Source organism: Carya illinoinensis, chromosome 15 (assembly GCF_018687715.1).
Source record: "Carya illinoinensis cultivar Pawnee chromosome 15, C.illinoinensisPawnee_v1, whole genome shotgun sequence".
In the NCBI taxonomy this organism is placed as follows: Eukaryota; Viridiplantae; Streptophyta; class Magnoliopsida; order Fagales; family Juglandaceae; genus Carya; species Carya illinoinensis.
In genome coordinates, this window is record NC_056766.1 from 23875136 (window position 1) to 23901745 (window position 26610).

Consider the following 26610-nt stretch of genomic DNA (forward strand, 5'->3'; position numbering starts at 1 on the left):
AAAATCTTGCTTGGATTGCCAACGAAGGAATATGAACTCCACCATTGCCTGATCAATTCCACAAACCCCTCTACTTTTAGCCACATATTCTCAAATTTGAAAGGCCTTCTACCCCCTTGTATCCCACCACCATCTAGCATAATGGGAAAATGATCCGAACATAACCTCGGGAATCTTTTCTGACATAAATCGGGGTATTGTGACTCCCACGAAGGAGATAGTAAAAATCTGTCCAACCTTGACCACGCATGGTTGTTGGACCAAGTAAATTCCCCTCCCATAAGCGGTATATCCATAAGTCCCATCTCAGAGGTGAAATCTGAAAAATCCATCATGGCTTGGTTTTGCCTGCCTCCCCCTGATCTCTCACTACAAAATCTTGTCACGTTAAAATCCCCTCCGATGCACCATGGGGCTTCCCACCATGAGCATACCCCAGCTAGCTCCTCCCAAAGAAACCGTCTTTCGCTCTCTACATTAGGACCATATACCCCTGCAAAAGCCCACCGGAAACCATCATCAATGTTTTTGAAGAGACACCCCACCGAATATTCTCCCACGTACTCTTCTATGATCTCCACCACCCTCTTATCCCACATAACCAAAATCCCTCCGGATGCCCCATTCGACGGTAAAAAGTTCCAGCCTACATAAATACAACTCGAAATGCTTCTAATAATACTTCTATCTATCTGTTTTAACTTTGTTTCCTGCAAACAAATTATGTCCCCCTTCCATTGCCTTAGTAAAGCTCTTACCCGGAGACGTTTATTAATCTCGTTTAAGCCCCTAACATTCCAGCTCATGATTTTGGGCTTCATTTAACAACTGAACCGACCCTCCCTTTATTTCTTCCACGGCTTGCACTCCCCTCCTTGCTATCATAGTTAAGGGACCGGGTCAGTCTCCTCAATTCTCTCTCTCTTTTAGACCCAGCACCCTGCTGACCTGCCTCTATGGCTATAATCAAAGCTTTGAACTGTTCTTCATACCCCACACATGAGATTCCTAAGCAACTCTGAAGATCCTCTATCTTTTTCAGCAGCCAATCATCTGATAAACTAGGAGTTACCATGCTGATGGGAGTTGGGTCTGCTTCAAAATCTTCCTCCCCCTCCATAGCTTTATCACACGGTTCAAACAACACCAAATTTCCCTCCCCCTCTACCTCCTCCTGATCTGTTGCAGACTCTTTAACCACCATAGCCAAAGCATTTCCATCGGCTTCCTTTGATTCCCCTCCAAGAATGCACACTTCCCTCCAAGAACTTAAGTTAGCCTGCACTAAATCAGCCGGCATAGAGAGAATCACCCCCTTAGGTTCCGAGATGTTCAGAGACCTCCCACCCGACAACACCCCTTGCTGCACCCCATCCTTCTCTTGCTGGTCACATATGCTTAGAGTCAAAATTTCCCCCTCTATAATTTCCCCTGTTTCCGTCCCCTCACTACCCTCTGCAACTTCACAAACTTCCATCGTCACTTTCTGTATCTGCCCTGAATCAGAAGCCGACCTTATCTGCAGCTCAGAGCACTCCGTAGCTTGGCCGAGGTGCTGCTCCCTCGCCGTCTCCTCCACCGTCGACAGCACGACCGTCGGACAACCACCTGAGGCCTCGTCTCCCCCCATCGCCCCTTTCTGTCCAAGACCCGGTCCCAGACTTGGCCCGAAAAGGAGCTTCTCGGGCTCTTTTGGGTGCTCCAGGGCCGATACAGAGATCCGGCCCCCTGTAGCCTTCTAGGCTTTACGTGGGCTTCTGGACGAGCCCAGCCCATAAGGGCCTAATGTCTCCTTCCCTTTCTGAGGCCCGTAAGATAAAACCCCCCCACCCTTATAAACCACTTCTTTCCCTTTACCCGTAAACCCAACCTGCATGGGCTTTCCCTCTGCCTGGCCCAAGCCCAACTCTCCCCCCTCCTCGACGCTGCGTTTCAATAATGCCAGAGACTCCTGCAAGCTTCCCACTTGCTTCTCCATTTCAGCCAAGGCATGCACCACTGTTACCATTTTCATCCCCGACAGCCCCCTGCCATCCCCTACGCTACCTTGACTCCTCACCATAGTAGAAAGCTCAACTGCTCCCTCTGTATTTTGTGGCGCTCGAGATACGGCTTCACTGTACGAGAGGGGATGGTGCCCCTGCGACGATGGAGTAAACTGTAATGGGGGAATACCCCTGTTTTGTCCTCTCGCTCCAGAGTATTTCCCTGATAGTTCCTGCAGCATCTCCTCAAGATTTCTCCACCCCACCCCCTTCTTTCCTTCTGGTATAACTAACATACCCCGGCGTTTACCTTGACCAAATTCCGATAGGGAGAAAAATCTCCCATAAGAGTTGCTCTTTCTCTGCAGCACCAGAACTTGAGGTCCACTTCTGCGTGTCTTGATAAACTCAGAGTGTCCCTCAACAGCTACACCTTCCCTAACCATGGTGGCCAACCACCCCAATGCCCCTTGATCGAAGGATATATGGTTTACAGCACGACAGCTACTTTCAGTACATCTCCATGTTACTGCATACATCATAGCATAGTACATGGTGAGGCATGCTTAGGTCCGTATCACCAAATACATCATAGCACACTTATGGTGGACCATGCTTAGGTCCATGGCTTGCGCATCCACCCATAACATAAGGCCATTCTTAAAGCTTACTTATTATTCACATGATTTCTTACTTATCATGATACATGTGACATGTTGACTTCGTGAACTTTCATGACGTGTCATATTCAGATGCATGGCATAGCACTTCTTAACATGGCATATAGACGTGAGTATTTCATAACATAACTTACATGAGCATTACGTGACGTGGCTTAACATGAGCATTGCATGACATAGCATAACATAACAAAAATGTTATGTAGCATGACATAGCATCCATTCAATCAAACTGTCAATTAACATTTCATACATAATTTCATTCACAAGCATAGCGTTGTAATTCATTGAGGGTTCATAAAAAGGGCTAACCTGGAATTGGCTGTACATAGCATAGTTAAACATCATTTTTTTGTGCATAACAGAATAATTAAAGCACGCATAAAGATTATGATCATGCTAGTTACCTCTTTGCCTTGCTTCCAAGACTTCACTTCGCAGTTTGTTACCTATACAAAGCACTAAACATTACTAAATTTCTAAGAAAGCGTGCCATAGCATTTTAATTAATTAAAATCATACCATGAAATTAATCTAATAAATATTTAGTTATACTAAGATTAATAGATAGTAATATTATTTAAAACCCATAACATGTTCCTTGATTTTCTATTTAAAGTATTAACATAATAATTTATCAAAATCTGAAAAAATAAACAATGGAAATATAACTTCATAAAATAGACTCTACACTACTATAGGCTAATCATAAATTTAATACTTAGTAATATTTTTTTTTTTGATAAGTAATCAAAATTGTATGAATTAAAGAAAAGGCCTAGCCCAGTATGTACAAGAAACTGCCCCTTTAGGCGGGGGCAAGAGAGACAAGAAAATCCCTTGAGGATTTTTTGTAAAGGCCTTGGGCTTAGGGTATACTCCTTCTAGGTTTAAGGTTCAAATCCCCTTGGGTGCAAATAATTTCTAAGGGCCATCAGATTGGGGGATTTTTCTCTTGAATTACCCGAGGTACACTTGTTGAGGGTTTGTGCACTCCCAAGATTAGATGGGACGTTGTTCTCGGACTTGGTGCCAATAAAAAAAAAAAAACCCAAGCACAACCCACATAAATGATCCAAGGTTAAAACATACAATCTGCCATGTACACTTAAGGGCACAAACGTAATTACTCAAAAGGATTCTTCAAGAGGTTTTTACAGAAATCTAAAGGCATTGGGTTGAAGGGTGTTTTTGTAATAACCAAAAGCATGCATGCACTTTTTGGAAAGGCTGAAAACAAAACAATAAAAGGGAAGACAAAGGCTTATGGGAGAGGGAGTATCGTGCGATACTGAGGGAGATCTCAGCGGGGGCTTATCGGAACAGTGGAGGACTGAAGGAAAGTGGTTGACCGACAGTTTCTGTGAGTAAAACTGAGCACTCCCAGCTCCCTGTGGTGGTTGGCGGTGGCAGCCATGGAATACATTGAGGAATTTGTTACCCATGGCAGAGAGAGGGAAAAACGAAGGAGGCGAGAGAATAGGACTTACCGTTGGCGTGTTTTGTGGTGGTTTCCGGCGAGGTAAGTGCTTGGCTTGATGTGAGGGGCTATGGGCTTTACTGTGTAGAAGAAAAATTCGATTTTCACTTGCAGGAGGTACTGGCCGTGAGGGCTTGTTGGCGTGAAGGAGGAAATTTTGTGGAGGAAGGAGAGATCTTATAGGTGAAGATTCCAGCATGTAAGTTGATTACCGCCTAGAAAACTTTCAGACTAAGAAATCACTATGGCGGTGTAAAAGGCTGGCACGGCATGAAGGGCGGCAGATCAGTCAATTAGTCTCACCCAAAAGAAAAATAAAATAATAATAATAGTAATAATCCTTATTATAAAATAAAAATTCTAATTCCTAATTTATAACCCGTATGTTACATAGTTGGACTACCCCGAATGCCTATTGAGTTCCTAAACCTTCAATTAGCCCTTAACTTTTGCTAGATCACGTTAATAATTTTAGTCTATTATCATCCATCGCAATTCTTACCTATGCACTCTAAGATCTTCAAACCTAATCTTGTCTAAGCAAACATGTGACTATGAATGCTGTTAATGCTTAGTCATTTGAGTTCACATGACCCTATCCTCAATGCATCCATCCATGTTCAAGCATAGACTAAATGTCACCAAAATTGCTCATGATCTATCTTTGCAGAATCTCTCCCAATGTTTAGACCATCAAAATTGTGGGTTCAAGTCCTCATATATGCATGACTTCATTCAAATAATCTTCCTATATGTATACTTGTCCAATCCTGTGTATAAACAGGCATTAGAATAAACATGCATTAGAATAAACATGCATTCTAATGCCATAAACCTAATTCTAGCATGTGTATTTCCTAGCCCCTTGTGAAATCCGAATTTCACTAATTTCATATGATCTCATGGCATTAGCCTAACATACGTATCGAGAGAGCTTTACCTAAACAAAGAGCTTGATCCAAAGGTTGGGTTGGAGTACACGGCTTGGCTAGGTGGTTTGGATCTTGATCTTGTTGCTTAGGGGGTCAATGTTGTAGCAAGGGTAATGGGGCTTAGGGTTTTTGGTTTTACCACAAAATTGAAGAGAATTTCGTGGCCTTGGGGCCATGCTAGTGCTCATGTCATGGGAGGTGGGCTCTCATATGGGGTGATTTGAACCCGTAGGATTGAAATCCTTTGAACCCACGATTAATTTAAAAATTCACCCAAGAAAGCCAAAATCAAGCCAATGGAAAACCTAGACCCATTGAGGAGCTCGTTTCAAGAACCTAGATTATAGAAAATCTAGACCCGTTGAAGAACCTGTCTCAAGAACCTATATTACAAGGAGGAACGCTACAAAAGTTGTGATTTACTTTTGATAAGTTCAAAAGTTCATTCAAGAACAAGAGGAGATAGACTCAACTCATAATAAAAAATATTCATCAAATTTCATAAACTCTTTAAAATGTGGCTACAAGGAGTTTAAATAACCATTCCCAAAACATAACCCTAGCAAAATTTAAGACACTCCCAAAATACCCCTGGTAGGGCGCCCCCTTAAGCTCTTCTAATAATAAACCCAAGCTCTTAAAATAACTACCCACAGGAAACCCTAGGCGCCACAATGAGGTCTTCCCCAAAAGCCCTTGGTCGGCCCCCTTTATTACATGTAATAATAATTCCTAAAAACCCTAATTCATCAAAAGAAAACATATATGTGGGCTGGACATCCCAAGCCCAATTATTCTAGACTAATTCCCATAACTAATAAAATAAGCAATTTAAATGAATTAAACAAGTCCAAGACCTTCAATCACATAAATATTATAATAGGCCCAAATAATAAATCCCAAGTCATGTCTTCCATAACTCATATCACGTGGATCAAAATTGGATTTCCTTCTCTCAAGCTCATCTTGAATGTTGGGCTCTTGCTAGACTCGTCTTAAGTGGATTGCACCAATCCTTGCATTGCTTCCTTGCTCTTCTTAGCTCTTGATCTTGTAATTGGTCCATCTAGAACTTATTAGAGATCTTTAATACTTGGTTCACCTTGGTGCCCATCATGGGGCCTATAAATAGAGTTTGGGGGGTGTTGAGTCCAAGGGGTGTGGTAGTTGTGGTTGCCTTAGGAGGTGTGGTTTGAGTAGAACTAGACTTGTGCTTGCAACTAGAAGTGTAGTGCAAGTAGGTTTCGGGTATAACCTATGTGGGCTCACTTTCATGGGCTATCTATGGGCTTGGCAAGGATAATACTTGGGCTTGCTCATCCTTACATGGGCCTAGTGGGCTTGTGGGTTTCTAAATCTTCATAAAACTAATCCTCCATAATCCTATGTTCTAATCGTAGGTGCCCAATAATTAACCTCAAGGATTGAGTGCAGATCTAACTGTAATTCATACGTCTTTTGCTTACTGGGCCATCAGTTCTTGACGTCTCATTAGCAGATAATGTAGTCCCTGAGTCTGGATGATGGTGTAGTCAATGCTCGGTTATCTGGTTGGCTTATCAATATGTTTTGGCCCTCTTGGATCAAGTGTGCAAATAAACTCTGAAAGAAGCCCAGTTAACAGGAAAGCTATATCCTCTTATGCCAACTTAGTGTATATAGTTCAGTTGGGGAAATTTTTTAAGGTATGCCAGTTGATTCACTCAGCTGGATGAACTCTTTCTGCCTGTGCTCTTTTTTGCCCTTGCCTTGTTTCCAGCAATGTTGCTGCTGGCTACCATTTATTATTTAGCTAAGAGGTTTTGGTTGAAGTTAGTGGTTCAAATATCTGGAGAAGGAATATTATATCTTGATTATATTGCTGCTTTTATCCATGGGGGCTCTTTGTGAAAATGATGTTTCTAGTTACTTTTTTTTTTTTTTTGAAAAAAAATAGAGTTTCTAGACTATTTAGAATTATGGTGATCTAAACGAAATGGTGTTTACAAAAGTTCAACACATCTCTCTAAATAGTCTGAAGACTTTTTTTTTTTTTTCCTTTTCAATCTCCTATGCCTTTGTTGTTAATTTTTATTTTCGCTGTTTGTCTTGCCTTTTTTTGGCTTTATTTTTGCAGAATTAGGCTGGTAGCTGTTGCTACGCAGAAGTTTGTAGCTGAGGTTGCAACTGATGCTCTTCAGTACGTTATTGAACACTTTGAACTCTTATGCCATTTCATTACTTATGCACATATGTAGAGACATATGACATGTGTGTATGGAAATGCACCTGCAAATTTTATATAATACAATACTTTTCCATGATGTGGAGATGTAATCTGGAATGCAACTACAAGGTTTTGAAGGAGAGGCATAAGGGTTCGAGCAGAAGCTGGTGATGTTTTATACTTGACATCAATATTTTACGCTTTTATGCAAACTAAAAAACCAGTAATTGCTGAAGTATAATGGGAATGTGGGCTTACTATTGAGATGCTTCTGACCATACAAGTCGGTTTGTCCTATAGACTATCAACTCAAGTTGAAGCTACTAGGTAGTTGCTTTTCTTGTCTGTAATTAAGCTGTTTAACAAATTATATGCTAATACAGGCAGTGCAAGGCAAGACAGGCTGCAGTAGTTAAGGACAAAAGGGATAAGCAGCAAAAGGTGATGCAGCTGATCTCTATGTATACAGTGGCTTTATATCATGATCATTACTGGCCAGTATAATGTGTTTTCTTTTGTTTCTCTTTCCCTTCTTGGGAGCAGGATAAGCGCCTAATATTGACGATGGAGGACCTCTCAAGAGCACTGCGTGAGGTAAGCCATGAAGTGCTTTATATAATCTCTGCATTTATAGCCAATTTTAGCAGTCTTAGTGTAGTTATATTCTTTTGGTATGAAATTTAGATGTATATGTGTAACACCCCGTTCCCGTAGGATAGAGATGTTACTAACGTACATAACATATTGCCCGGTAAAGAGATTCATATCTTGGAATACCGCATTTATTGAAAACATTAATTAAACTGAACATAACTGTTTAGTTGAAAACTGAAAACTGAAAATGTAACATAAAAATATAAACTAACCTTACGCATGACTTTTTATCATAAAAACATAAAAGAACTAAGTCCTTGTACTAGGTCTACTCTTGGTCCTCCAGCTTTACGTCCTTACAACCATCATCTGTGACATTTAAGCATAGAAGAGAACAAACAAACAAAGAAACAAACAAAAATGAATTGAATACTCAGTAAATAGTACATCATACCTTAAAATATAACTTAACAAGACTTAATCTTTGAAAGACTCTTCAAACAAACATTTATCATTCACAGATTCTCATAGCATGTCTATTCATCATCAACATGAGCAGAAACATACATGATCTTGGCGAACATATAAACGTAAATGCATAATTTACTTATTTATCTAGTCTTTTACTTATTATATGGTGAACCACGCTTGGATCCGTGGCACCCCATAACTTGTCATGACATGGAGTGAAACACGCTTGAGTCCATGTTTCACTTTACATAAGGTGAACCACGCTTGAGTCCGTGGCACCGCATAACATAACTTGTGGTAAACATGCTTAGGTCCGTGTCACCCTTAACATAACATGTGATGAACACGCTTAGGTCCGTGTCATCCTTAACATATCTTGTGATAAACACGCTTAGGTCCGTGTCATCCTTAACTTAACTTGTGATGACCACGCTTAGGTCCGTGTCATCCTTAACGTAACTTGAAGTGAAACACACTTAGGTTCGTATTTCACTTAACGTATGGTGAACCACACTTAGGTCCGTGGCATCATCTTAACATAGCTTTTGGTGAGCACGCTTAGGTCCGTGTCACCCTTAACCATCTTATCTTTCTTAATGCATGAGAACTTATTTAATATCATGTACTTTTCTAGCATGGCATATACTTGCAAATGGCATAGCATAACATGGCATATCTTTGTACGTGGCATAATATGATCTAAACATAAATATTCCATGGCATACATGATTTGAGTTCTATATGAACTTTACCTAACATACTTGATCTAAATACCTCATGATATTACATAGCATGTAAGATTTAATCACTACATGAACATGGCATACATGACCTAGGTACTACATGAACATGGCATACATAAACTGGCTATTTTATTACATGGCATACTAGACTTAAAATTATTACATGAACATTTCATGACTTCCATGTGATTTAGAATCATTCACTCCATCAAACAACAAATTCATTCATACAAGCATAATGTCATAATTTATTAAAAATCATAAAAGGAATCTAACCTTGACTTAGCTCGTAGCGTAGCGTAGACAAATATCATATTTTCATATACCATTAGAGAATTCACAATACACATGCAATTATATGATCATACTAATTACCTCTTAGCGTTGCTTTCACAATCTCACGTTGTAACTCGTGACCTATACGAGGCATTAGACGTTATTAAACTTTTCTAGAAAACGTGTCGTAGCAATCTAAATACTTAAAATCCTACCATAGAGATAATTTTAATAAATATTCAAATATAAAGAGATTACATAAAATAATATTATTCCAAAACTCATATCATAATACTTAATGTTCTGTGCAAACATATAACTTAATAATTTTATAAAAAATCTAGTTAAAGGTTAATTGTAATATTAACTAAGGCATTTATCAGGAATTTTGGGAAAACTGCCACTTTTCTCTCTCCAAACTTTTTTCTCTCTGTAGACCTGAGAAAATACAGATCCATTTCGATGGTGATTGTTTTTAGAGATGCTTAGTTTAGTCTTGGAGTCTTTGTGAGTGTTATAATTTAGAGTTAGTGTGTTGAGATGGGGTGGATTAGGAACATTGTTATTGACCAGAAATGTTTTGAGTTTGAGAAGGTTAGCGAGAGGTGGTGGAGATGTACAGAGAGCAGTTGTAGAGCTGTACATCACATTTCTCTCGACCATGGATCCTTGGGGTGGTTGGCTGCAATGGTTAAGGAGGGGATAGCACACCGGGGGTCATCAGAGTTCATTAAGTCACGCAGAAGTGGGCCTCAAGTTCTGGTAATGCAGAGACAGCGCAATTCTTATGGGAGTTTCTTCTCCTTATCAGAGTTTGGCCATGGGAAACGTCATGGTGTGTTAATGATACTAGAAGGAGGAAAGGGGGTGGGATGGAGGTATCTTGATGAGTTGCTGCAGGAACTCACAGCTTCATACTCTGTTCCGGGAGTGCAAAACAGGGGTAGCTGCCTGTGGCGTCTTCCTTCATCATTGCAGGGACACCATCCCCTGTCGTACAGTGAAGCCGTGTCTCGAGCGCCAAAATATGCAGAGGGAGCAGGTGAGATTTCCTCTCTGGTGAAAAGTCACACGTGTAGGGGATGGCAGGGGGATGTCGGGGGTGAATATGGAATACGTGGTTCGTGCTTTGGCTGATATGGAGAAGCAAGTGGGTTATTTGAAGGAGTCCTTGGCTGTTCTGAAACGCAGCGTTGAAGGGGGGGGGGGAAATGTGGGTCTGGGCCAGGTAGAGGTAAGGCCCATGAAGGTGGGCTTTGAGAAGAATACTGAAGACATGGGTTTAAGGGGGGATGAGGGAGTGTTAGATGGGCTTCAGAAGGGTAAGGGGCCGGCCAAAAGCCCACGGAAGATATGGGTACCCACTGGAGGCCGACATGTTTCGGCTCTGGGTTCTCTGAAGGGACCCGATACTCATCCAGGGGGCCCGAGTCTTGGACTGGGTCTTGGACAGAATGGGCCGATGGAGGGTGGCGAGTCGTCTGGCGGTGGTGCGACGCTGACGCTGCCGCCGGTGGAGGAGACGGCGAGGGAGCCTTCTCTCGGTAAAGTCAGGGAGCCTAATGTACCACAGTTGCTTCTGTTTTCTGAGGCTGAGCAGGTACAGAAGGGATCGATGGAGGCCAGTAAAGCTTCAGGTGAAAGCTTGTGCATAGAAGAGGGGGAAATCTTTGAGGGTGATAAGCTGTCTCTGAGAGTACGTGAACAGCAAGGGGAAGGAGTGGTTTTTTCATTGTCACCCGAATTAATGCAGGCTAATTTCAGTTCTTGGAAGGATGTGTGTAAGATGGGAGAGGTACCGGAGGTAGTTGAAATGAATTCCTTAGCTATGGTGACTAAGGAGGTCACGGCAGATCAAGAGTTAATAGAGGGAGAGGGAAATCTGGTTCTGTTTGAGCCGTGTGACAGTGTTTTAGAGGGGGAGGAAGATGTTGAGGTAGACCCAACCCCTATCAGTGTGGTAACTCCTACTAGATCTTCAGATTGGATTTTGAAAAAAATAGAGGACCTTCAGAATTGTTTGGGAATCTCTTGCGCGGGTTATGAAGAATAGTTTAAAGCCCTGATTATAGCCATTGAGGTAGGCCAGAATGGGGCTGGGACTAAAAGAGAAAGGGAGTTGAGGAGATTGACCTGGTCCATTAACTATGATGGTAAGGAGGGGAGTGCAAGCCGTGGTAGAAACAAAGGGAGGGTCGGATCAGTTGTTAAATGAAGCCCAAAATAATTAGCTGGAATGTTAGGGGTCTTAACGAGATTAATAAACGTCTCCGGGTAAGATCTTTATTAAGGCAATGGAAGGGGGATATTATTTGTCTACAGGAAACTAAGTTGAAGCATATTGATAGAAATATTATTAGAAGTTTGTCCAGCTGTATGTATGTAGGCTGGATTTTCTTACCGTCAAACGGGGCTTCCGGGGGGATCCTGGTTATGTGGGACAAGAGGGTGGTGGAGAGCATAGATGAGTACGTGGGAGAACACTCGGTGGGATGTCTCTTTAAAAATACAGATGATGGTTTTTTGTGGGCCTTTGCTGGGGTTTATGGTCCTAATATAGATAGCGAGAGGCGGCTACTTTGGGAGGAGTTAGCTGGGTTATGCTCATGGTGGGAAGCTCCATGGTGTATCGGAGGGGATTTTAATGTGACAAGATTCTCTAGCAAGAGAGCAGGAGGGGGTCGTCAAAATCAAGCCATGGTGGATTTTTCAGATTTCATCTCCGAGATGGGACTTATGGATATAACGTTAATGGGTGGGGAATTTACTTGGTCCAACAACCATGTGTGGTCAAGGTTGGACAGATTTATTATTTCCCCTTCGTGGGAATCACATTATCCCGGCTTAAGTTAGAAAAGATTCCCGAGACTATGTTCGGATCATTTTCCCATAATGCTAGATGGTGGTGGTATACAAAGGGGGAGAAGGCCTTTCAAGTTTGAAAATATGTGGCTAAAAGTTGAGGGGTTTGTGGACTTGATTAGGCAATGGTGGAGTTCATACTCCTTCGAAGGTAATCCGAGTAAGGTGTTGGCGGATAAGCTGAAAGCATTGAAGAAGGACTTGAAGATATGGAATGAACAGGTTTTTGGTGATGTAACCGCTCAGAAAAAGAATTTGTTTCTAGAGTTACAAACCTTGGAGGGAGTAGGGGAGGAGAATAACCGTAAAGTTCAAGTCAGTGCTGAATTAGAAAGATTGATTCTAATGGAGGAAATATCGTGGAGGCATCCAGGGCCTTGTGGCTAAGAGAGGGGGATAAGTGTACACAATTTTTTCACAGGATGGCTAATGCGCATAGGAGATTCAATGCCGTTGATTCCATGAACATTAATGGTGAAAATTTTTCAGATCAAGAGGTGATAAAGGAACATGTGGTTAGTCATTTTCAACATTTGCTAGCGGAACCGCATGAATGGCGGCCGACCCTAGATGGATTAGCTTTTGAGACCATAGACCAAACTAGCAGAGATTGGTTGGAGAGACCGTTTGAAGAGGAAGAAGTACACCAAGTTATTAAGAAAATGAATAAGGATAAAGCACCAGGGCCGGATGGTTTTACTTTGGCTTTTTTCCAATCTTGTTGGGAGGTGGTGAGAGGAGGTAATGCTGGTTTTTCAGGAATTCTTTACGCATGGAAAATTTGAAAAAAGCTTAAACGCTACTTTTATTGCTTTAGTCCCTAAGAAGGCGGGGGCTATGGAGGTTTCGGACTTCAGACCAATAAGTCTTGTGGGCAGCGTGTACAAGATACTTTCAAAGGTTCTTGCCAATAGGTTGAGTACGGTAATGGAAAAGATCATTTCTAAATCTCAAAATGCCTTTGTGAAGGGGAGGCAAATTTTAGATTCGGTTCTTATAGCAAATGAGTGTTTGGACAGCAGAATCAAGTCCGGAATCCCAGGTATTTTGTGTAAACTTGATATGGAGAAGGCTTACGACCACGTGAATTGGGATTTCTTGGTGTATATTTTGGTTAGAAGTGGGTTTGGGGCAAGATGGAGGCAGTGGATAAGACACTGTGTATCAACGGTGTGTTTCTCGATCTTGGTTAATGGGAATCCAGTAGGATTCTTTAATAGCTCGCGGGGGTTACGGCAAGGAGATCCATTATCCCCTCTCTTATTTGTTCTGATTATGGAGGCACTAAGCAGAATGGTGTCAGCGGCAGTAGGGGGTGGATTTTTCTCAGGTTTTAATGTGGGGGGCAATCATGGTTCCATCATTATTTCTCATCTCTTGTTTGCAGATGATACCTTATTATTTTGTGAGGTAGCGGCAGGTCATATAGAATCCCTGAAGGCTATTTTGCTATGCTTTAAAGCCATGTCCGGGTTGAAGATCAATCTTGCTAAAACGGAGATGGTTGTAGTGGGAGAAGTAAATAATATCAGGGGGCTAGCTAACATCTTGGGTTGTGTGGTCTCTTCCTTGCCTTTGAAATATCTGGGCCTTCCGCTGGGGGCTTCTTTCAAAGCAAAATCTATTTGGGAAGGGGTGCTGGAAAAATTCGAACGGAGACTGGCTGGGTGGAAAAAGTTATACTTATCAAAAGGGGGACGAATAACCTTGATTAAAAGTACGTTATCTAACCTTCCTACATACTTTTTATCCTTATTCCCACTCCCTGCTAGCATTGCACAGAGATTGGAGAAACTTTAGCGAGATTTCCTATGGGGTGGGATAGGAGAAGAGTTCAAGTATCATTTGGTGGGATGGGATAAGATTTGTACTCCGTTGAGAGATGGTGGGTTGGGGATTAGGGATGTAAGGGCCTTTAATATGGCATTGTTGGGTAAATGGTTGTGGCGGTATAATTGTGAGAGGGAAGCTTTATGGAAAGGAGTGATTGACATAAAGTATGGTAGTGAATGTGGGGGTTGGTGTTCTAAAGAGGGAAGGGGGACTTATGGTGTGGGGCTTTGGAAATATATAAGGAAGGGGTGGGAGTCCTTTTCTTGCAATACCCGGTTATGTTTGGGGGATGGTAGTAGGATCAGTTTTTGGATGGATAGGTGGGTGGGTGATCTGGTTCTAAAAGATGCCTATCCCACAATCTTTGCTATTGCACGGGAAAAAGCAGCTGTGGTGGCTGATTTGAGGGTGATCTTTCAAGACACACAGGAGTGGAATATTAGTCTTACCAGGGATGCAAATGATTGGGAAGTAAATGACTTGCTGGAGTTTATGAATTTACTGTACAGCTTGCCCATTGCTGCCACAACTGAAGATGTGATGGTTTGGAGGCCAAATAGAAAGGGGAAATTCTCGGTACGTTCCTTCTATGAAGTCAATACCATGCAACAAAGGCCTAAGTTTCCGTGGAAGAATATTTAAAGAAGCAAAGCACCAACTAAGGTTGCATTTTTTGTTTGGACAGCAGCACTAGGGAAGATCTTGACCACTGACAATCTTAGAAGACGTGGCCTTATTATTGTGGACTGGTGCTGTTTGTGTAGAAACAATGGAGAGACAGTGGACCACATACTCCTACACTGTAAGTTCGCAAGTGAGATATGGAACTACTTCTTCAACAGAATGGGAATAGCATGGGTAATGCCAGGTCGGGTGGTGGAGCTTTTAGCAAGCTGGCGAGGAATCTCCGGGACTCCGCAAATTGCATCTTTGTGGAGGATGGCTCCAATTTGTATTTTTTGGTGTATTTGGAATGAAAGAAATGAGAGACTTTTCGAGGATCATGAACGTTCCTTGGAAGAGTTTTGGAGTTTCTTATGGAAGACTTTATTTCTGTGGGCCATGGCTTTAGACTTTAATGGCCTAAGCTTCCATGATTTTCTTGCTTCTGCCTCTAGTTCCTAAATAGGTGTATGCTCATGTATACCTCCAGTGTACTTGGGCTATGCCCATCTTTATCTTAATAAAGCTTTCTATTACCTATCAAAAAAATATTAACTAAAATAATAAGCTGAAACAATATAAAAGAATACTTTAAAATATGCTTAAAAGCCCTTAAATATTTTCTATAAAAAGGGTCTAAGACTAATATATTCATTTAAGTGAAACTTTGGTCTGATTTAAAACTCAGCCCAGCCCCAAATACAGAAAAAACCCATTTAAAGTTACTAAAACAGTTCTGTAAATACAACCAGCCCATTAAAAATAACCAAGTCCACAAGAAATCAACTCACTTAACTATTAAGATAAAATTCTGAAATATACTAGAATCAAGCCCAATTTAAAACAAACCCAGCCCAAGATTAAAATTAACTCCAGCCATAAAGCAAAGCCCATGTAAATAAAAACACCTTTAAAGCCCATTGAGTCATATACCCTTAAAAAGCTGGAAGTATAATTGGCTTTTTGGAAACTCAACAGCAAAGTTTTATGGGCACAAAAGGAATTTCACCATCAATGAGATCTAGAGACTTCTTACTGCAGTTAAAAGATAAGATTTGGTGATACACGACAAAAACTCATGGGTATTTTTGGAATTAACTCAAAACAACATGGATATTTTGAGAAAAACAGAAATAAACCATAAAAGGAGACCCATGTTTCAGTTTGACCGACTGGAAACAATTAAGCCCAACGCATACTTCCTTAAACACATAATTTATTTCTAGAACTCCAAAGGCTGGATAAACAGATGAAAGTAAAAGGCAGCATGTGATATTAGTGAGAGAACAGCAGATGAAAAAGTAATGGTGCGAGGCAAGAGAGAGAGATCCCGTCAGGAACTTACTGAAAATGGTTGGCGGTGGCTGGAAAAATGAGGAGGCTGTGCAGGTAAGTTTCTCTATGTGTCAACTGGATTTTCTTGTGTTTAAAACTGAAGGTCCCGTGGGATTTTTATAGATGAGGGAGAGGGAGATGCCGTGAGTCTTGAGGATAAATTGGATAAGGTCTAGAGTAAGAGTTTGAATTCAACTAAACTTTGGAGAACTACTGTGACGCCCCCAAATCCCCACGCGCGGACACGGGGAAATCGAGACGTCCGGATGGTGACAACCCGGGTCACCACCCTATCGACGAGTACCAAGTGTGTGCAAAAGCAACAAATGTGCACGAATGAACACGCAGCGGATAACGAAAGTCATATAACTAAGTACCAGAATTTTCTTAATATAATACAAGCTGTTTAAAACATACATAATTAAAATATTACAAAAACACAAATATAGTTTTAAACCAAACTATAAAGCATAACTTCGACATCAAAACTCCGGCGGAGCCGCATCCTCGGGCTCAGCCTCCTCCTCCTCCATGAATCCTACACCAAAATCTACGGAACCAAAAATGGTACCGCAGGTAAGTAAAATCCAAACACCACCAGATAAAAGCATATAGAACTCAAACAATATGCATGAATTAATGCCAATGCGTAAAACCCATAAAATCACAATTTCCACACGCCAAAAATCTCATTTGGCCCAACAACAAACCCTTTCAAAAAACACGCCAAAAGTCACATTTGGCCTTTACTCATCTCAAACCAAAAACCATTTTATCCGTATGCGCCATGACCTCCCCTAGGGGTCATCCGCACACCTTGGCTCCAGTGCCACACCGTAAAGTACCACCACGCATGTGACACCTAACGAGCGATACCCAGTTCCACGCCCCGCGTGTTCGTAGCCAAGCATCCTCTAGCCCTCACCAGCGAAGGGCCACGGAGTCGGTGCGTAGGGCGATGCCCGGTTCCGCGCCCGGCGCGTTCGTAGCCAAGCATCCCCTAGCCCCCGCTCCCGTCGTCGCCCAACGACGACCCAGGGGACATCACTCAGTTTATTCCGTTCCCGAGTGACCAGAGGAGCTCCACCGAGATAATACCCCATCCCGGCTTGGGGTCGTGATACACACGCACCCGTAAGTCCACTTACGCCAATAAACAGGCTTTTCTCAATTAAACAAAAACACACGTGCATGCACCATGTAAATGCAATATCGATGCGCAAAAATAAACAACCAACATATATCAATAAAATAAGCAACTCCGTCCTCCATCCATCCGACCCCCGAACTCCTCGGACTCAGTCCGGAATCAGCCAACCAACAGATAAAATTATTGAATGAGCAATATATATTTAAATATGAAAATAGGGTTTGGAAAATACTTACAGCGCTATATGGTATTTTTAGAAAGCTTGCGGCGTTGCAAACGGCGGAAGAAAAGCAACGTAACAGTGTAATTTACACTGTCGCCGTGGGTAATAAATTACCCATTTTCGAACGGGGACAAACCAATGCACGAAATTGAGAGGGAATGGTCTTGGGATATTTATGAAGCTAAAGGAAACGAGTTTTGGCCGTGGGTGGTGGTGGAAATGGCGGTCGAAGGCCAAAAAGGTGCTGAACGGAGTTGAGCTCGTGGGAGCTGCTCCGGCAACGGATCGAGGCCAGAAATGAGTGGTTTAGGTCGGCAAGAGGTAGGGGAAGAAGCTGTGAAAAGATGGTGGCTGGAGGTGGTGCGACGGCGCCGGAATCGGTGAAAAACCGTATGGCTTGGAGGAGCTCGTGGTGGCTAACGGTGGCTCGGATGGAGGTGAAACTTGGTGGGGATGTTCACTGGTGAGAGGGGAAGAAAACTGGGTGGGTGGTGTAGGCCACGCCGCTGGCGAGCGGCGGTTTTGGGCTGCGAAAGCAACCGGCGACAGGGGCAAAAACAGAGCAGGTGCAGCGACTTCCGGCGGCTCTCGAAAGCTAACGGCTGGTCCGATGGCTCTGAAAATTGGTGGGGATGATCTCTGGTGGAAGGGGAAGAGAATGGTGGTGACGGTGCACCAAACGGTGGCCGGACGGCGGAGAACTGGGCGGTCAAAGGGGCGGCGACGGGAAGGAGAAAACAGGCTATTCGGCGTACGCGGGAGAGAAAGGAGAAGAAAGAAGAAGAAAAGAAAGAAAAAGAAAGAAAAAGAAGGAAAAAGAAAAGGAAAAAGGGAAAAAGAAAAAGAGAAAAGAAAAGAAATGAGGTCCAATCCTCACTCCGGAGACCAAAAACCGATCCGCCGAAAATGATATTAAAAACCGTAAAACGACTAAAATAAATTAAACACAACATCAAATAAATTAAAACCAATTTAAAATACATTAATTTAAAATAAATAAACCAATATATTAATTAAAATAAAAACAACAGTTCAGTAAAAATACACGTAAAAGCGGATCATCACAACTACTCCCACGAGGAAAGGAAAACTGAAAGGATAAGAGATTTTGAACTGTTTGAATAAATAGTTTTCTGATTAGGAAAATCAAACAGAGAATAAAAAAGGATTTATATTATCAAGATGAATCCTATTCAAAATCAAATTACTACCTCAAAACATATCTAATAATAATAATAATAATAAAAACACTGGGGGTCTGGGTGTTACAATATGTGTTTTGAATCAGTGTAGTTCAGTGGTCACTTTGGATGCAAATTTTTTAGAGCACATCATCACAAATGATCCACCGTTAAATCTTTTTTTTCGTTGGTAAGATTTGAACCTAATAATTACATCTTCGATGCAATAAACCAAACAGATCTCTTTTTGTAAAGAATTGCTGTTGGTTATTGAAATTAATTCAATATCTTATTGAGAAATAAAGGAATCCTACGGTTTGTTTTCAATCCAGGAACGTCTCTCTCTCTCTCTCTCTCTCTCTCTCTCTCTCTCTCTTCCCTGATAAAAATTACAGCTTACTTCTTAAAGAGTAATTATTAGGTACTCCTAGAGTTCTGACACGTCGTGCTCCCATTCTGCTACATGCCATGTCAATTAAAAGTTAGCTTTTACATAATAATTTTAATTACATGGCATATTGTGATAGGACGGGAGTACCACGTCATCCATGCTTAGGGAGTACCTAATAATTTTCCCGTCTTAAGATGTATATGTAGTAGCTAGAACACAAAACCGGTGCTACCTAATCATTGAAAGGACTTTATTACCTCTGCTTAGGTGACTCATGACTGTCAAATGACTCTTCTAAAATACTGAAAGTGTGTTGAGAGATTTGCATAGTAGCAAAGAAGAGAGAGGACACTTACATTGCCAATCTCAAACTCTTATTGTTATATATATAGGTTTCAATATAGTCAGATTACCCTTGTAACAAATTCCCTTATTAATTTAACTCTTAACAAAACTCGTCTCTCTCCCCCAAGTTGAACCATACATACATATATATATATATCACATAAGCCTAGTTCAGAGCAATTCATCCCTAATAGATTATGAACTCAAAGAATTTGTAAACATGTAAGATGATTGGTCTCTATACTTTACAAACGGTGTAGATTGCATGTTTGGCGGGCCAAGAACCCAAAAATGGGTTCAAGATCCAGGTCTCCCCACCGTGCACTGATGGTTGCTCCGCCTCCTGAGGTGTCATAGACTCATTTGTTGGCAATAGGTGGTGCCCCATCAATGTCCCTTCGACGATTGCTAGGATGTCACAGATGTGCTTGCCGGTTGTCGACGATTACTCTGCCGCCACTCAGATGGAAGTATTGCTGGCAAGTGAGAAATTGGGTGTATATGAAGTTGGCTCTAACTCGGTTTCTATGTTTGGCACATTGACGACTAGACTACCCCCAGGGTTCCAAAACTTAGATATGAGCAACTGAACAATCGCCGGTGGATGGATCCCTGTCAGAGAGCCTCTCAGAGACTCGCTTGCCGCTGTTGACCCAGTCTGTGACGTCAAGGTCTCAGTTAGAGCCACCGAGCCCTTGATCTGGGCACCCTTCCTCTCGGGTTGTCGGAATCCAGACTCTTTGATATGCCTTGAGACGGCGATGTCATCGTGTCATACATCGCTGAGGAACACCCACCTTGCTTGCCTCCCACTGTTGCTCCTTTGTGTGCAGACAAATCCACCACTGACGCCCTCGAGCAGTTGGATCAAGCTTCCTTCTCCTCTAACAGGCCGATAGATCTCGGTACCACCTTTTCCTTCGAGCCCTTCCTCATCGGAAAGCTCCCATTAGGAACGCTAACCTCTGTCGCACCCCTCAGTGCTGACCAATGAGCCATCGGTGCCGACGATGGGTTGGGCCGACTCTTCATTTCTCCTCTTGGGCCTAAAAGAGCCATAGTGCTTTCCTTAGCCCTCCAACAAACAGACCGCATGATTGGGCCTCTACCCAGCCCACTACCACAGCCTACCTCACTTGACCCACTTATCCCCTCCACCAGCCTCACTTTATTATCTTTGGCTTCCATCTTATGGCCCAAACCCATCAATAAACCCAGCCCTCCATCAACCTTATTCAATAAAAAGACAATTTTATCCTTCTATGCCATTAATTCAGAACTTAAATGCCAAAGAGTCCATTCCACTTCTGCTATGTTTTCCAACACCTTCTAACTCCTACTATCACCATAATTAAGCTTGAGTTCTGTACCCCCCCGCGGGCTCTTTCCTTCTTCCATCTTCCGGTGAGATAACCTCCTTCCTACTCTTGGCACCTCCTAATCTCTCTGAAAATTGCACAGGTTTCATCAATGCTGCCACATAAGAACCTCATCCAGCCTTATCGTCACAAGCATGTAAAGAAGTAACAGCCATCAAATTACTACTTGGATGATTTACAACCTGCCCAACCTTGGACGTACCTCTATCAGCATGATAAGTCGCAATGGAAGAGGACCCAACCAATTCTCGTAAGAATCTCACAAAACCAGCCCATCCACATCCACTCCTCCCTTCAGGGATGACAAAAATTCCTTTATCCGAACCAGTGCCATATTCTAACATCTTCAGAAACCTACCAGACTGATTATGGCCCCCCTGCAACATAAAAACTGTCTCCCTCCCTTCTAGTCTGATAATCTGCCATCTTACCAAGATTCTTCCAACAAACCTCTATCTCCTTAGCAAACCAAACCACCACTCAACCGGATAGATATAAAGACATAGTATGTTTTCTACCCTTTTCTGTAATACAGAACACATTACCTCCTATTCTCCTAAATACAAATGCCTTGGATTCTATACGCAAACTCCTATCCATCTCTATAATGCCAACTCCATAATACTATGATAACAAAGGAAGAATTAGTGCAGCATCAGTTGTGAGAGAGAGAGAGAGAGAGAGAGAGAGAGAGAGAGAGAGAGAGAGAGAGAGAGAGAGAGAGAGAGAGTCTGTAATACAGAACACATTACCTCCTATTCTCCTAAATACAAATACCTTGGATTCTATATGCAAACTCCTATCCATCTCTATAATGCCAACTCCATAATACTATGATAACAAAGGAAGAATTAGTGCAGCATCAGTTGTGAGAGAGAGAGAGAGAGAGAGAGAGAGAGAGAGAGAGAGAGAGAGAGAGAGAGAGAGAGAGAGAGAGAGATAGAGACACACACACACACACACACACACACACACACAAAATGATAAATGATACTTAAGACCCTGAATTAGTGCAGCATCAGTTGTGAGAGAAAATTAGTGCAGCATCAGTTGTGAGAGAGAGAGGGGGGGGGGGGGGGGGGGAGAGAGAGAGAGAGGAAAACACAAAATGATAAATGATACTTAAGGAGAGAGAGAGAGGAAAACACAAAATGATAAATGATACTTAAGACCCTGAATTAGTGCAGCATCAGTTGTGAGAGAGAGAGAGAGAGAGAGAGAGAGAGGAAAACACAAAATGATAAATGATACTTAAGACCCAGGGTCTGGTCTCTCAATCTGCTAACTAAAAGCTTCTAACATGGTATTCTGAAGCAGCAATTCAAGGTGCATAAACCCAAAAGATTCTTCCTTGTTTTAGAATCATTTTCCAGTTTATTTCTCTGCAAATATAATTTTCTGCAGAAGCCAAGAATTACATAATTTAACCCAGCTGTAAATAAAAAATAATAAAAAAATAATTTAAAATTTGCCATGATCCTTCGAGCTTTTGCGGATAGAAAATCTCAAATTATGTAAGAACTGAGTGAATAGATGGGTGAGAAGGAAGAGAAAGATGCAAACTCCCAAGTAATATATCAAAAACATTGTGAAGACCAAGGAGTTGGCCAAAGTGGTGAAGGCCTTGGTCTTGGAGTATCACTCCCTTCAAGATCTAAGATTCAACACCTCATGGGTGCAAACAATCTTTTGGGGCCACACTCCCTAGTGAAAAACCAGCGATTTAACCAGTTCCGTTTAGGGAAACTTTCGAGGGTGCGATGCATGGGACCAGGGTTTACTTTGTGTAGAATTATAGGGAGATTTAATTTGATGATCTGTCAACAATGTTAGGGGCTAAGATTGAGGAGATCTACAGCTAACAGATCATGTTTTCTTATCCCATGATTTTAGGGGATTTGGTAGTCTATTACCAAATCCGTAGATATGAGTTTCCGTTTTTATAGCTTTCTGTTTTAGGTAGTTTTGATTCTTTCCTAGGTAAGTTGTAAATATCCCTAAAATAGATGAGTATTATCATCTATATATATAGGGGAATGTAATCATTACTTGAGATATTGGAATATTGAGTTTTTCCTTCCAAATCGATACTTTGCAAGGGTGGGTCCAAAGGGCCCTGCCTTGGAGATGTTCCTCAACATTTAAAAAAAAAAAAATTGTGAATAAACTGATAAGGGAATGGCAAGAGGAGAGAGAAGAGACAGCCTCTCCATTTCAACAATGCAACAAGAGCTGAAGGAAAGGAAGATTGAGTGCATGCATCGAAGTGCGAGAGAGAATGAATCGGGACAAACACGAGGTAGGAAGGAAACTTCATAGTGAAAAATCAAACGTCAACTCATTTATTTGAGATTGAAAAATTTTTGGGAGATCTTTAATGCCCTAATGGAAAGCCCAAACCACGACATATACTCCAAAAGGAGTAGCCAATGATACAATTAGAGCCCATTGAAACTTTACAAAGAGCAAGAACTTCTCGTTCACGTGGGATCTTATACGCCACCTACTCTTATCATATGGGGTATCACAATCTACCCTTCTTAAATTCCCGACGTCCTCATTGGGCCAGTCCGTCGTAGGTGGCACGGCTCAAGTCCCACATTTCTGGTTGGGATAGGCTTTGATACCATTTGCAACGCCCCAATGGAATGCCCAAACCACATGGCCTATACTCCAAAATGACTACTCAATGATACAATTAAAGTCTCATTGGAACCTTATAAAGAACAAGAACTTCTCATTTCCAAGCAACGTGGGATCCCATACACCACGTACTCTTATCCTTATCATATGGGGTATTACAAGATCAAAACACCAATAAAAACTTATTGCAAAGCCTGGAGATTTCTTTGGGTTTTTGGAGTTTATGGGGGGCTAGGCCATCCCTTCGGCTTCGTCACTTAATAATAATAGGTTGACCCGCCTTGGGTTGGGTCAGTTTGTGTTGCCCTGATCGCTAGGTCGGTCCCAAAGCCAGACTAGATTGGTCGGGTTGCATGCCTAATATGACTTATGAGTTTATTAGAAAGAGGACCCTTTGTTAATTTTTTCGTCCATCAACATTAATTGAAAGCATGTGGCAACTTTCCAAATTGCCACATGTCAAATTAAATATTTTAAATAATTAAATTTTTTAATAATAATAATAATATATAAGCTTTAAAGTAAAAACATTTTTTTATTTAAATGTATCAAACTTAGAGGAACGGTCACCATAGGGGCAACCCCACCCATGTGGTGGGCAAGCTTTACTTTTTTTTTTTTGATAAGTAAACAAAATGTATTAATAAAAGAATAGGCAAAGCCATGTGTAGTACAAAGAATGCCCTAACTACTTAAACAAAGCTTTACTTAAACAAAACATTTTATAAATTTCTCGCGCTTTACTTGATATACATATATGATATTGATAGCCACTCGTTTTAAAAAATATATTTTGATAGTCGTAATCAAATTAAAGTACATGCTTAAATCAAAATATACTGAAGGGGCCATGACCAAAAAAACTCAAGAATTGTAGGTGGAGAGGATAAAATATCTCAGGCTCAGATAAAGAGCCCAGCCCATCAAAGGGCCCCCTCACTAGAAGAAAGCCGAAGGAGAGGAAGGAAGAAGGGGACAAAATGCCGAGAAAGGGAAATGGTGTCAAGAGGAAAATTGGAGATGAGATATAAAGCAAGGGAGGGCAGGAGATAAAGGGGGCTTTTGCTAGACGATGAAAGGGACTTCTTCTTGGATTTCAACGCCTTTAGATTCTTCAACCTCATGAGAGGGATTGCAACAATGGGATCTCCACGAGAAGATAGAGCTTAGATCTTCATTGTACAGTGAGGATGAGAGACTGTAAAATAAGCATATTATAGTAGATTTGCCTCCCAAACGACCCGTGGACATAGGCCAATGTCGAACCACGTAAATGTTGTGTCCCCCATCTCTTATTTTTCCAGTGTTTATTTACTGTTCACTGCTATGTATGTATGCACCGATGTCGTACAGTTCGACTGGTCCACCGTCGGGAACTCCACACTAACCGATTGAGGCCCGAATAGCCTCAGCGGGCCAGAAATGAATCTTTCTCCCCTTCCGGCCTGTTGTGCTATTTTTAGGGGTTAACAGTAGGTATTGACTTCTATGCTAATATAAGCAATCAAATTTCATTCCATCTAGAGAGCCAATTTGGACTATTATATCAAGTTCAAAGCATATACCTCATATATGACATTATGTTGAGCTATAGAATCTAAATGGTCTTCAATATCATCAAAATACTTAAGAATATTTGTTTACATCATTTTCTTGGTCTTGGAATGATATTTATCATTTTTATTTAGAAAATCATAAGAGCGCGCTTTTTTCCGCTTTAAGCTTGCACAAAAAGTCCCAAAAAGTGCCCTTAAAGCATGCTTCTGTATAGGTGCTATGCTTTTGATGAGCAAAGTGCTTCGGCATTAGCAAATTGCGCTTAAGCTCGCTTTTAACAACGCTGCTCCATGGTTGTGTCAGGTTTTAGATTATCCTGGTTTGTCCCCATTTTCAATTTTAAGAACCAAGAGGGTGGGATGTTGCATTTGTGACATTATGCAGCGTCCATCAATAAACTATTTCTGCCGGATCCATTACATGACCCAGAAAAAATGGGTCATTTTTTTGTAATTTGCTTTAAATTATCAGTAACCCGTGCATTGAATGGAACGTTTCATTTTCAGTAATCTTGTACTACTTAGATCTGACACCATTAATAAAAATTTTACGGTAAAAAAGCAGGCATATTACTTGAAATATACCCTAACCCAGCATCAAATACAGTAACGTAAGACTTTCGTATGAGTGTCATATACTCATATGCACAAATATAAGGATACTTTCTCTCCATTTCTGACACCGAATAGGATTCTTCAATAGCTTTGGATCCATTTGTATGAGTGATTTTAGAATTAATTGAATGTTCATTGCCAGTTTAAGTCATCTTTTTGGTGCTTTGATGTTTGAACTGGTCTGGATGTCTGGTCTCTGATTTAAATGTTCTAGAACTCATTGCTTTTAATTTAGCCTGTGTACTGATTTTGTCATTAGTATAAATGTTAGAACTGATTCATTGGTTATTGATGAGCAGCATGGCGTGAATGTGAAGCATCAAGAGTATTTTGCTGATAGCCCTTCAACTGGGATGGATCCTGCTTCAAGGGATGAATGAGCTTTGGGTTGAATCTGTACTCAATTCGTTTTTGAAGTTCTATGATATATATCGGTTGTGGAAGAAGTGCAGGAGTGCAAAATAACTATGCGATCTAAGTTTTATTCTGTCTGAATGTTGGTCGAATGGAGATTTTATACCTGGTTCTTCCCGTTGCTTATTTATGCTGCTTTTTGTTTTTTGTTTTTTTAGTGGTTAGGGGGAAAGAAAAAGAAAAAAAAAATGTCCGTTCCATTGTCATGTTGACTGGACAATCTTTGTTTTCTTCAATTCTTAGTAATAAGATTACTTTTAAAGCTGCTTGGAGGTATTAGTATTTACAACCTACATGGCATTGACGGTTCATGCTTCTCTTCAGCGCTTTATTGGTAAGAATGGAGACCATATATCATGATAAACAATGCAAATAACCACGTTTTCCACAGCGTCTAATTTGTAAAAACCTTCCATTTTGTTTAGAAATAATGCAAACCGTAGCATTAATAACTAAGAAAAAGCAAATGATAGTAACATAACAAATATACGATGCCCATATAAATCAAAGACATTCAAAGTAAAAATTAGCTTTCCTGCCAACATTCTTATGCAAATTGATTACGTGATCAAGAGTATGAGAACTCTCAAGATTTCCATGCAGGCTATTTTCATGCAAATATAATAATGTCATCTTACCAGTTGACATAAATT

At 41.2% G+C, this 26610-nt stretch overlaps 1 protein-coding gene across 2 annotated transcripts in view; it reads left to right on the forward strand.

The window, feature by feature from the left end:
* The window catches only part of LOC122295883 (transcription initiation factor TFIID subunit 10), a 38371-nt gene extending 12149 nt beyond the window's left edge, over positions 1 to 26222 (forward strand). Inside the window, exons 4-8 of one of the 2 annotated variants that reach the window (XM_043105149.1) lie at positions 7194 to 7256; positions 7388 to 7450; positions 7667 to 7724; positions 7827 to 7877; positions 25843 to 26222. In XM_043105149.1, the coding sequence (XP_042961083.1) occupies positions 7194 to 7256; positions 7388 to 7450; positions 7667 to 7724; positions 7827 to 7877; positions 25843 to 25923 (316 nt within the window). In that variant the 3' untranslated portion in view covers positions 25924 to 26222. The remainder of the gene's footprint in view (positions 1 to 7193; positions 7257 to 7387; positions 7451 to 7666; positions 7725 to 7826; positions 7878 to 25842) is intronic. The other variant, XM_043105150.1, reaches the window with a different exon arrangement.
* Positions 26223 to 26610: the final 388 nt, after the last annotated feature.